The sequence below is a fragment of the Drosophila erecta genome, unplaced genomic scaffold, assembly GCF_003286155.1.
Source record: "Drosophila erecta strain 14021-0224.00,06,07 unplaced genomic scaffold, DereRS2 tig00000055-arrow-pilon, whole genome shotgun sequence".
NCBI classification, from domain to species: Eukaryota; Metazoa; Arthropoda; class Insecta; order Diptera; family Drosophilidae; genus Drosophila; species Drosophila erecta.
Window position 1 is genome coordinate 5,369,669 of NW_020825200.1, and position 13,722 is coordinate 5,383,390.

The following is a 13,722-nucleotide window of genomic DNA, read 5'->3' on the forward strand; positions in this document are numbered from 1 at the left end:
ATACTCCTCAAACGGGCTACCTTAGCTGTAATCGAATGCACCTAGTTTTCGAAGAGCCCTCCTCTGCGCTTCTCAAACGGGCTACCTAAGCTGCCATCGCACGCACCGGATTTTCGAAGTGCACTTTTCAAATGGGCTACCTAAGCAGCTGCAGAACTTCGAGTTTTCGAAGAGCCCTCCTCTGCGATTCTCAAACGGGCTACCTAAGCTGCCATCGCACGCATCGGATTTCCGAAGAGCCCTCCTCTGCGCTTCTCAAACGGGCTACCTAAGCTGCCATCGCACGCACCGGATTTTCGAAGTGCACTTTTCAAATGGGCTACCTAAGCAGCTGCAGAACTTCGAAGAGCCCTCCTCTGCGATTCTCAAACGGGCTACCTAAGCTTCCATCGCACGCATCGGATTTTCGAACTATCAGATACCCGTTACTCAACTAGTGGAACTGCGAAAGATTTTCTGGAATATCGGTAAGAATTGCAAATAAAATTAAGAAATAAAAACCAAAATTGTTCAAAAGTGTGGGCGTGACACTTTTGGGCGATTTGTGGCAAAACTATTTTTGGCAAATCGATAGAAATTTAATTTAATTAAAAAAATTTAATTAAAAAAATATACAAACATTTTTCAAAAATGTGGTCCATGGCAACTTTGGGCGGCTTGTGGGCGTGGCAACATTTGGAAATAAACTTGCGCTGCGTGTTATGTCTCTGGAAGCCGCATGCTTAATCTCAACATTGTTGTAGTAAGCTGTTAAGTAGAAATATACTTCATAATTTTAGGGTTAATGGCTGCATTTCTGTTAACTAGATTACCTTTCGAAATTATTAAAATCCGTTGACCTTTGTCCAGCTTGGAATTAGAATTTGTCTATGAATAACAAATTGAATTGCGTTGCTAACAAATTGCTTTAGTCCATTTGAAGTGCAACTTTATATCTCAGGGCCAACTTCTCGGCGCGGCAACAATAAAAATGTACAAATACACGTATCATATGCAATGCAATCACCACAGCGTGACGTCATTAGTCTAGCCCAGCTTGAAAATACACGGCAAACTTGTTTATAACTTTACGTTGATTACATAAGCCACATTTGTTTTGGTTTCCAATCCATGAATGACTTTCATTAAGTGCCGCTGTAAGCTGAGCTTTGCCATGCGCTGACCCATATTTTCAGCCTCTCTCAATATCGCAGATTCTGTAAATATTAGTAAAACGATCCATCAGGGCTGTACCTTATGCTTGTAGTAATAGTCCACATAATCATAAACAACCACCAGCCAAGGGCTGTGTAATTGATATTTTCTCACGCTCCATGATGTCACACAGCAAAGGTGTAAGGCAAGAGGTTTACGATTTGAGACCAAAGGGCGCTACTTAACCAAAGCACTCAAATGCCACCCATTCATGCAGAAGAGCAGAGAGAGAAAGGTAGACAGGGAGCGCCAGAGAGGGGGAGAGAGCTTGGAAGAAATGGGAGAACATGGGTAACTCTTATCGTTCCAAACTTTACCACCCTATAAAGACGAACTAATTTGCGTCGTTGGGTAGCAAGACATTTAATATGATTTTTACAGCTAGTAGTCTTTAAAGTGAAGCAAGTACATAACAAAGACATATTTTTTTGATGGGTAAATTAATTGAAATTAAAGTTCTTTTTAAAATAAAAAGGTTTTTTGATAATATGATTTTTTAATTTCTAACACGCAGATTGATATTAAGAATTTTTGACCCAGAAAATAGAGGTATATAAGTGATAAGATCAATGGAATACTAAATCGCTAAAAACCAAGGGATTTTATAAGCTAAGAGCGTTAACCTTGTAACATGCTGTTCCATTTGCTCGGAGCCCTAAAATGTTTCTCCAAAAAAAAACCTCACCCCCTTGAAAAAAGCCGGCTGCTGCGCCACTGACCCCAAACAACAACAAGGCGGTCGGTTAAAAGGCGGAGAGTACGTGATAAACAACAACATCCAACAAAAGTCGTACGAAATATTGCGTATACTCCCGCTTTAAGTCTCTCTGATTCTCTCTGATTTTCGACCACACCGCTCCAAGACTCTCTCTCTCGATTTTGAAGCAAAATACCAACACACACACTGGAGAGCACAGACTCTGAGCTTTACTACGATTACTATGCCTATGGAGCTGCTCTCTCGCAATTTTTTGGACTGGACAAGGCGTAGCACATTGAACGCTTGTGAGTTTGGGTTCAGTATCGAACCGGCTTTCTACGACTGCGGATTGGAAACGCGGAGCGGCCAAGTCGCCGGACAATAATGTGATATAGCCGGCTATGTGTTCAGCAGGCAAAACTGAAATAAAAGTTAAAAGTAATAAAAACGCCGAAAGCCCTCGAATTCTCCCATCATCATTCTTTGGTGGGGGGCAGTGAGAAGAATTGCGAGAGAAATACTAATTTCCTTACCTAACTGCGTGAGATAATCTCCGGTTGGCATTGAGTGTGGCGCAATAAAAACCCCCAAAAAGCCCAAAGCTTCAAGTGTTAAATATAAAAAAATTGAGAAGAAGCGTGTGTATTTGCATTTGGGAAAATTAAAGTTGAATTACGTGGGCCGAAAATTAAAGACTGAAGGCCATTCAGGGGTTGTTCAATAAGGAAAATTCGGTGAAAAGTCACACGGTGAGTGTGTCTGAGTGTGCGTTGCGTGAGAAAAATCAATTCTGCATTTGGTGGAAAGCCGAAAAAGGAGAGAAAAGTGGTGGAGCGGGGGAAAAAGGACACGAATTAAAGGCTGGTTTCTTTTGGCTGCGAAAAACTCGTGACCGATGACAATTTGGCTTGACGAGGGTCTATTAGCGAAATCAATGCCATTATGGCTGATAGTGGAGGACCAGGATCCAAGCACATGGATCCAACAACCATAGATGCCGGCGGGGGAGGAGCAGGAGCAGCCGCAGGCGATGACGTGCCTCCAGTCCCAGCTGTTCGCCGGCGTCGTGCGCACGAGCAGAAATCCTCAAGAGAGCAGGTGCTGGAGGAGGAGGAGAGCCAACAGCTGGAGACATCGACGGTGACTAGGACCTACATGAAGACCATCACCACCTCCTTAACCACCTCGAGTAGCTCCAACGTGGAAGAGTTTATTCTGGGGGAGCATGCAGCAGGAACAGCAGCAGCTGCTGCTCCATCGCCCAACCAGCAGAGATTGCGTCAAAAGGTGGCCCAGTACGAAAAGGTCTGGTCGGATGGCTCCAGCCCCGTGAAGCGTCCAGCCGAGCAGAGCTCTGACGAGCTGCGTCTGGTCGATGACCAGGATGAGTACGATGCGGAGAATCCTTTCGAGATTGATGTCCATGAGATTGAGCGCCGGCTGCGCCAGGAGAGGCAACGTGGCTTGGCGGAGGCGGAGGCAGCCAAGCTGGCCTTTCAGCAGGTCCAGCTGCGGCACACCACTCCTCCGCGTCGTGTGGAGGTGACCAGTGACCAGGTGGCGAGTCCCTTCAATGTGACCCTGCGCACCACCAGTCGCATGAGTCCCGGTGCCGAGCACGGAAATGTGGAGGAGCACCTGGCGCCGTTCAATGTGACCCTAAGAACCACTCGAAGGACCAAGAAAAAGGAGTTCAAGGAACTGGAAAGCTTTCTCGAGGGCGAACGTACGGTAAGGGAGGTTCCATCTGCGGACGGTGTGAGGACCATCATCACCTCCTCGATGACCAGCGATGGTGGCTATGCCGAGGAGAAGATCTATCGCCACGGCGAGGGCTATGTATCGCCCAGGGATTCGCCGTCCTGGTCGCGTTCCAGTTACTCCAGCGAGCGATCCAGTGTTACGCCACCGAGGAGCGTGGATCTAACCGCCGGCGGACGCAGGATACTGATCAAACTGGAGCAGGAAAGCGAACTAACCGAGGATAATCAGACGAGGGACGAGACCGACCTGTCGTTCGGTCGGCAGGAAGTGGCCATGGCAACCGGCAACATTGACATTACCGTCGGCGGTAGCAACCCCCGCCGGCGTTTGTACCAGCAAACAACTGTCCAGGTGGGTGGCGGCAACCACACCAGCCCCCAGGATTTAACACCCCAAAGACCAAGGGACTTAGACCTGGCCGGCGCCACGAAGACAATGCTAACATCCACGCCGATTGGCACGAAGGAGCAACCGCAAACGGGTCCGAAAACTCTAGTTAGTCCAGCTGCAACGTGCCAATTGCGCGGTTCTTCGACGGAAGAGCCCCGGAAAATTGTAAGCCACAAAACGATAACCAGCACAACGACCAAGTCCACCTCAACCTCATCCTCGACCTCCGCCACCTCCTCATCGTCCACGTCGCGTAAATTAATCGAAACGTCGCCGGTGGTCGTCGGAAATATCGCGCAAATACACACCGGGAAATCACAAGCCAGTGACAACGATATCGACATCGATAACGACTCGGACACGGAGGGCAGACCCGCCAGCAGCATAGTGATTGTGTCCACGCCTACGCGTCCCACCACTCCGGCAACCGCATCCGTATCCGTATCAGCGTCCGCGTCCGCAGTAACCCCATCCGCATCCATATCCGCGTCAGCTGCCCACGCCCTTAGTGGCATCGGCACTTTCAGCAAGAGTCTGCGCCAGGATTATCAGACTCTGGCAACGCAAAGTGGCCGCAGCAACGAATCACCCAGCGACCAGGAATACCAGGAGTTCCAGTCCACCATGGCGTCCATCAATTACGCCCGCAGCAATTCCCAGTACGACAGCCATATCAAGGAGAAACGAGGTAAAAATCGGGAGGAGTACGGATGGGATATACCCACAATGTGTTGGAAAGATGTGTCCAGTGCTTGGGCACATTTAAAAAGTCAGACATCTGCTATTATTCGATCCCAAAGGATCATTCTTAAAGTATTCGTTTAATACTTACAGATATGAAAGTTAGGAGGAAGAACATGTTATATAAAGCTCTTGAAATACACACATTCCTTGTAGCCCTATCTACCATCATACATCCAAGTTAATCCCCAATTTGGCCTATTTTAAGCTAGATCTTATCTTAAAAAGGTTTATACCCCACCACCTGTAGTCCGCAGATAACGGAAATTGCACTGCCCGTTCGGAAAACAATATAAACGGGGCAGAAGCTATAGAATATCCTATAGAATGTCAAGGTCAGGCGGCGGAACTTTGTGGTTACACCTGGTTCGAGAGACATTTGTATGCTTAATTAATTATTACACAAAAAAAAATCGATAAAAACTGCCGAAATGACATCATCCATCGCTTTGAGACGCAGCAATTCGAACTTTAACTTGTTTAGCGGGCTGTGTTCATTGGGGCTGTCGTTATAAGTCAGTCGGTCGGTTGGTCGCGCCCAGAACTTCTATACTATCTGGCGATTTATATTATTTATATACTGGCGCACAGTGCGTTTGTTATGTATTCGGCCCACTCCATCGACTGTTGGCAAGCAGTTTGTTACCTCTTTCCTTTCCTTTTGCCTCGGGGCAAAAAAAGGGAAAATTATTGGCAGCGAAAAGCACTCGAGGCAGAACTACCCCCAGATCAGATTGATGGGGTTGGATGTTCGATTGTTGGATTGTTGGGTTGTTGAATAGTTGTCTATTATGTGACCTCCTAGGCTGTTATTATGTTTAGCACAACAACCAATTAGCTGTCTGGCAGGCGGTCTGTCTTGCCCTCCTTGAATAAGCTGATCTAAGTGGTTCGAACAGTCTGTCCCCGAATGACTGGCGCAATTTTTGGGCTGCACTTGTGGTATATGCAAATATTTTCAGACACATATTTATATCTATAGATATGCCCTGACTGACGGTTGTTTGTATTATTAATATACGAGCATTTTGTGTGCATTATCTTTAATTTATGATGATATCGGAGGGAAGAGTCCTATTTGCAGGAACTGTATTTTGTGGAAATTGATTTTCCATGTTTGTCATATGAGTTTTTATGAGCTGGGATAAGGTTGATCATAAGGGATCATCATAAATTTAAAATAAAATAAAAAAAATAAAATAATATTTTAAGCCATTTGAAGACAGAACCTTTCACTTAGTTATTCGGAATAGATGTCTTCATATGACAATTAGCGAGCATAAATCAAGTTTGCGTGAGTTAAAGTATTATTTTTTCTCTTCTCGGATCATCGTCAGTGTCAGCATAACGGCTGGCTGTCCAATATTTTGACGTTGCGTGTTTTACCAAACTTTTCGAATGCTTCGATAAATTTGCTTGACAGGGCAGCTAAATTTGGCCCAAATGTGAGCCGTAAAACCATATTGGCAGACCCAGTCACACACAATATCTGACATATCATATAGAGCGACATGGAGACAGGGCGCTATATAAATTTATAAGGCAGCAAAAGTACGTCAAGCATTCACTAATTGATGACATTCACATGGATATAGTATAGTAAACTATTGATTGGTGGCTCTTGACTTGGTTTCAATACATGTCCTCACTTTCCCAGCAATTATCATTAATTCCATTTTAATGGTTGTGCAAAAAGCCCATTGAAAACAAAAAACTCTATCCATATTTATGACATGGCTTGCGGTACATCAGCTATTGAGCTACATCAGTTCGCGATTCAAAGTCGAATTTGACTATAAGATGATTTATGAGAGATATTGATAGCTAAGCTCAATGAAAATGTTTTCAAAACCAAGTGACAGCTAGCGTTATCTCAGAAGGTACGACATTGTAAGTAATCCACACAAACGGAACAATCCGAACAGCAGCCGTACAACTGAGATCATCGCCGAGTTATTTATTGATTCTGGTATTGTCGCTATCTGTCAGTTCACCAATATTTATAGTTCATGTAGTTTAGCGGCTTTTAATTGATGCCTAAAATGCGGTCCAGAGAAGTTGGCGCCTCGCGCTGACATTCGAGCTGAGCTCTGTAAATTAAGAAGCGAATCAAGTTTGCACACAAGCCGAACTTGAAGCTCCCACAAGTTCGCTCTTAACCCACAAAGTATATTCGTTTTGGAAGTGGGTGCCAATTCCCCCATTTTCCCCTCAAGATGTGGCTCATGTGGTTGAAAAAAAATTAAAAATTCCTAATTTCGTGGCTTCCTCCTCCTCAGTTTTCAGTTCTGCTCGTGGGCAGATCTTTTGAAGATCCCTTCTGGAGATGCAAACAAATCATCTTTTTGTTTTAAAAGAGGTTTTTTTTGTCTAATTTATTTTTCTAATTTTTTTGCCGCTCAATCATTTAGTCTTAAGTGTTGGCCATCGGTTATCTGTTGGTTTAATGTGCTGTATAAATGACAAAAATAAATAAACATTTAGTTAAACACGTAGAATACGTATAGTTAACTATGACGCAATGCCACCACTTGACTCTGCTTCAATATGTATGAATCCCCCGTATCGTATTTGCATCTAATATTTTCGAGTATCTGCGAAATACCAGCAAATGGGTGGGGGTGCTGTAAACCTGTCGTAGGCAATGGAGCGTAAAGTTAAGTAACTATTATAAGACTCTTCAACATGTTGACTGCTGGCAATTTATGCGACATATTCACCAACATGCTCGTATTTGCTGCTCACTTGACGCCGCAGGTGACAACAACAAGTGCAAGTCGACACACCTCGCTGGGTTTCACTGTACTGCGTTGAAATGTGAGTTTAAACTTAAGCGAAATTTAAACAGTTGCTTTAATAACCATGCAGCCTATGCTGGAGTGTTCATCACATGGTTGATTGCCAATGGGAAGGTCAGCATTGTGAGTGTTTCGATTTGGTAGAATATCAAAATACCTTATCGAGTGGCACGAACTTTGGAGTGTAATCAACTAAGTTGGTGTCAGTGCAGGTTTAGATAATTTTAAGGGGTTTTTGGGAGGGCTTTTGCGATAGGAATGGCATTTCCGAATGATGTAGCGCAGCTTAGTTCCAGTAGCTGGACAGATACTAAGGTTTAAGAAATGCCAAAGATTCCACTGATTATTTAACCCAAATAATTAAGCAAATAAACATAAGTATTTGTATCGTGGAAACTCACTACCGCAAAGACCCAAACATTTAATTCGACGCACTTCCGTTGAAAAACCCAACATGGCCTGCATTCTAGAACCAATTCCCCTCCAACGATTGCCTTTTGTTTATGCAAATGCACAGGAACATATATCGTATTTGGTGTTTTTTTTTTCTATTTTGGGAGGGCAGGAAAACAATTAGCTATGCGTGAAGGCAAATAGACTACTTTAACCGAACACTTCTTTCCTATTTCTATTTATGTTCTGTAACTAGGCCAACTCAGACAAATGGGCGACTGAAGTTGAATGTACAACCAGCTGACTGCCCTTTCAGTACTTGACTTCTTTTTGTTAAGTTTTTTTTGGTAATTGGTAATTATAATTAACGGAAAGAAAGCCATAGGTTTTCATTACGGCATTTCCTAAGAATTTCTGTGTACCATTTTTAATATTTCCCCTACGTTTTAACGCGCTCATTAAACAGCAAGAATAGCGAAATAAACATAAATAACAATCTACCGACTTATCATTATAATCACCATCATTAACTCACTGACTGACTGAACCATTCATAAGATGAAGGGAAACAGAACAGAAGAACCGACAACCGAAGCAGAAGAATTGTGAGAAGAAACCGATTTACCGCTTCTGAAATTTCTGGACAATCTAAAATGATCATTTGCCTCGGGGATCTTGTAATCATTTCATACATCATTATTGAAATGGAAATTGATTTCAACACACCTGAAAAGTCATTCAACTTGAACGTTACTCCCTGGCCTGATTTTGCCCCTTGTTAATTGTTTTACGCATAACGCGGTGTGTAAATCAAATATTTATGCTTTTACTTTTAGATATAGCTTTTATTTCCGAAAGTCAAATTGTTAAATATTTGAACGAGCAAATCACTCGAAATTGAATTATAATTAGCTTTTGCCTTAATTATAGACTATTCGCTTTTTGGTTCGTAGTATAGGAAAGTTTTTCCTTGATATAAAAGCAAACATCACTTCAAGTTTTTAAAGTCAGCATTTTCTGGAGTAGTACCTTAAAAATTGTTATTTGATTGCGTAATCTGACTGGTTTAGAAAGTTAAGCACTTAGTTTGATTAGCTTGACCTGCATCATGTGCACCATATTGCTATACTTTAAGTTCTTATCAGATTCCATTACTTCGAGTGCATTATTTCTTATCTTTGCAGTAATTGGCATTTTTCTGTTATCAGCTATCAGCTGCTAAAAAAAAATACAATTACCAAAAATTCACATGATTTATGGTTTACTAAAATGTTAACTAATCAACATGTGTCGTACATATATGTACATTTATTTTTGGACAGGCCAAGACCGAAATACAACCAAAGCAGCCAACTTGATTTCTAGAGAAAATTAATTCAGTTTGCCAAATGCGGTAGTTATGTTAATATATTCGCAACGCATTCACGATTCCTTACCAAAAATATCAGGTTAATTTTAAACGAGTTTTTGAAGAGGAGTTTTTGGCCAAAACAACTTAATTGTTTGGAAAGACAACGATAGATATTAAAAATAAATAAATAAACAAATAAAAGTGCAATCAATTGTAAATTTATAATTCCGCGAAAGCTTTAGATGTCAATTAAATTAGTTCAAACGAGTTATTTCGAAATTAAAAACACATGGATTATAATTAGGTATATATGAACAGGCAAAACGGGTTATATAAGAAAATTAAATAACTTGAGGTAACTTGAGGCCAGGAGAACTTATATTTTTCTGTAACCACCACAATGTTTTTACCCAAATAAATACCCAATTTAAAATGCCACATTTGTGGTAATTTATTATTGGACCTGCTACATCGAATCTTTACAGGCCATTAGATGATTTTAACGTGTCTGAAAGGAACATAAAAATGGCCATTAGGTTAGGATTTGATGCCTTACCTTGCATCAAGTTCATCTAATTGCATAAATTTGTGGGTTTTTGGCATTGCCAAATGTTGGCTAAACTATTTCTTTCATTTTAGAAAGATTAATGTATAAAGTATACGTACACGAATTTCAGTTGCTTTGCAAATTGCGCAACCTTGAACTAATTTCTATTTAAATAATCTTTTGTCAACATTTCAGAAATTGCGTCACTCAGCTCGCAATAAATGAATGAAATTCAATTCGAGAAATGGCAAAACATAAGAGAACCAAATTGTGGGGGATCATTTAAAATTAATTATTACAATTTGTGTTCGCTCTTACTTTGTAAATTGTTTGATAATTGGCTAAGCGTTTGACGCTTTCATGGTAGCCTCGATTTATTTTATGTAATAATTCTTATTCCAAGCATTCCTCTTGTCTAACTGTAGAAATTTTCCATTTTCGAGAAATTAGTATTTCTTATTTATTACGGGAAATCTATTTTCGTTTCATATTGTTGGCATGCGTTTGGCCAAATGCCAGGGAGCGAATAGACCACGCACTGGGCCAAGTATTCTTGGAGCTGAATTCCCAATGGGCTGGATTTGGTCTGGTGTGGATAGGATTTTCAGCAGACAGCTGCTTCTAGCCACCATTTTCATTTCCATTTTGCATATTCATTTCCATTTCGACTGCACTTTTCCATAATGACTACGCTTAATGCGTTTCTTTCTCGCTCTCTTGTGTTTATTTTGATAATTGTTTACAAATTGATGTTTTAAACGCCTTGTTTATTATTTCCATTTGTCGGCTAAAGAATGAAATTGAGGTAATTAAGGCACGCAAAAAAAGGCTAAATATTTGCTTAAGTCAATCTGAGAATTCGTGTTTACAATTTGCGGTCTACCTTTTGACGCATGTGGAAGGGTCAACGAAATTTGAAATATTGTTTACATTATTTGAATCATCAAATAAATTGTTCAAAAGTTAAAATTAATAAGGGGAAAAACAAAGGAATGCTTGTTGATTTTAAGTAGCTGGAAAAAAAATTAAACTGTAGACGAATCACAGCTTTCCACTTCATTTACAGTGTACTTGACTGGATCTTCACTTTGTAGAGTTTATTGAGGATATAAGCCTTTTGCGATAATATAGCGAAAGCAAGCATGATGTCATTGTGTTAATTTAGTTTTATACACCGACTTAACTGATAATTAAGTCAACATCAGGCAACGTAAAAACGAAAACGAAGAACTGGTGTATACTCGTATGGGATGTACAACCCATGCATACGAAGAAATGTATCTTATCGGTTGGTTTCGGTATCTTTGTTAGTATCGTCATGTCTCTTTTTTCGCCTTTAAGTCTCTTGTTTTTCTTTTCTGCCGACACTTGTTTAACAATTAATTACAAATGAACGAAATGTATTCGCCATTCACTGACATTTACCTTTTCTTCGTCTTTTCTACATTTTCAGAGGAGCAAGAACGTGTGCAGAAGAAGACATTCACTAATTGGATTAATTCATACCTATTGAAGGTGAGTCTATCTTGTCTATCCCCCTGAAAAGTCTCAATCGATTTGCCATTCGTCTTGGGTATACTGCCAATGAATTTTGTCTACAGCAAAGTGGCATTGGAATTTGCATATAGATTTGCATTTGATAAACCAATCGTGAAGGGGTTTTTTTGAGTGTGCCAAAAACTAACCAAAACTCACTGAAAACAAAAATGGGTTAAGGGGCGTGACGTGTCCATCACTTTGAATACAAAATCGTAATTTAAGCGTGATAAGCGTATTTATTTGTACAGTAATTATGATGGAATAATAAGCGAAAAGTGTTTGTTCGGAGATCTGTGATATAACAGATATTAAATGCGTGAAATTTGAAGGTTGTTTTTTTTGGGGCTTGTCATTGTCAAGTAAATTAGTGAAAAGATTTTGAAGCTGTATTATGCGATTGCATTTGATATGTATAATATTATATTTTTTTAAATTCTGTTTCTTTTTTTCGTGCCACAAGTTTTCGGTTTTTAATCATTTTGCTTCTCATATTTGATCTTTTGCTTCTCCTTCTGGTTTTTGATCTTTTATGGCCGCCATACAGCCTCGCAAAAATTATTAAAGCCTTCTTGTTTTATCATTAGCATATGTATGAGTAAATATTTACCTCCAGGTTCTGGATAAACATTTGCCATTTTGCCATGTCTGGGCATATTGGAGTCACTCTTTCTCGCTGGATAGCTTCCAAGAATATCTTATGAGCACACGCACCCATCAGCAACCAATGCTAGAAATTCCTCAACGCATTTGTCTACATACATGCTCCCCATACATCACCACTTCAGACCTTTAACAATGCAAGAAAAAGAGAAATAAGTAAAGAAAATATTGAAAGAAAAATGGTTGGAAGAAATCCAACCAAAGTTGCCTGAAAGCCAACAACCAGCGAGTTGCTTTAATGCCAGACAGTTCCGTTTCTGGCGGGGATCGGCTGTTGGTGGCTTCAATTGCATTGCCATTAACCCGCCAAGAAACCCACGCGACGCCTACTGCCTTACTTTCATGCCTCCAGATCGGAGGTGATTTAATGCACTTTTCAGTCTTTTCAGACTCTTCAGTCTCCTCAGACTTTTCAGGCAATCCCGGCCAAAGTCGCAGATTGAGTGAGCCATGTATCGGTTGGTGTCTCAAATGCGTTATCTTTTAATACCAACGGCAATCTGCAGACATGAGCCGCCAATTTTTTGTCGCCCACATTACTGTGGTTAAAATTGTAGTTGTTATTGGAAATTGTTGAAAATTGTACTGCATTTAAATATAATCATTTAAAAGAAAGCAGTTTGTATACTCATTTTTGCATATTCATAAAAATAAAAACTGTGATCAAATATTTGCCCGCGAAACTCTTTCTTTTATTATAAATGAAATTGAAAAAACTAAAACCTAGATATGTGCATAACTTATATTGTAAAGCACAAATACATATATTTTTTACGGAATAAATTTCTACGTTTTTCAATAACATTTTCTCAGCCATTACTATTTTCCCCACTCTGTATATAAGTGCATGTATATAATTGCATGTAGGAAAATCCGTTGCCGGCCGGCAAATATTCCAATCCAAATTCAATCCAGAAACCAGTTTCTCGACTTCCAGAGTGTGCAGCTCAATAAGGCTGCCAGACAGCTATATGTACAAGTATGTACAGGTATTCCATATAAAAGGAGCAGCTGAAATGGAGGGGTATCCGTCTTCGAATCGAAATCCAGAGTGCGTGGGCAGGGCTCTCCTGATTGAAGTCACATTTCAGTCCTCCCAGGAGTCGCAGATACAATATCTCCATCAACGGGTTATGCAATATGCAAATGAGTCATTTAATGTGCATAATGACGGGACAAATTGATGTCGCTGCCTTTGCAATTGCACAACGATTGGCTTGACACGTTTAACTGAGGCAATAAATAATGCTATTGCCGTTGCAAATAAAAAGTGATTTAATTTGCGTTTACCTATTGGAGATTCGTTAGACCTGTCAATTAGCAAGTATCTTCCATTTCCATTTCCCTATACTGTATCCACGTATCCGACAGATACACACTCGAATGCCATGTAAAAGCATTTGATGTGGCAGCCGAAACAAAATGTTTGTTTGGCTCTGTTCAGTTCAAGGTGAACGAGGTCTTTATTTGACTGCGCTGACGACCCAAAAACCCGCTCTCAACGTTCGCTTTCCATAGAATTTGATTAAAATTTATGAATTAATTTGATACGCTCGTGGTGGGTCCGAGTGACAATAAGCTCGTTGGATGGTCAATTTTTGAGCGGCCCCACATACCCAGTTCCCCAGTTCTCAGTTCTCCAGTT

General features: G+C 40.7%; 1 protein-coding gene across 4 annotated transcripts in view; it reads left to right on the plus strand.

Moving 5' to 3' along the window:
• LOC6541299 (nesprin-1) overlaps positions 1-13,722 on the plus strand; it is a 105,338-nt gene that overhangs the window by 6,499 nt on the left and 85,117 nt on the right. For 3 of the 4 annotated variants that reach the window (XM_026978388.1, XM_015159848.2, XM_001968739.3), the window contains exons 1-2: positions 2,144-4,736; positions 11,332-11,393. In XM_026978388.1, coding sequence (XP_026834189.1) covers positions 2,837-4,736; positions 11,332-11,393 — 1,962 coding nt within the window. In that variant the 5' untranslated portion in view covers positions 2,144-2,836. Of the gene's footprint in view, positions 1-2,143; positions 4,737-11,331; positions 11,394-13,722 lie in introns of those variants that run through there. The other variant, XM_015159854.2, reaches the window with a different exon arrangement.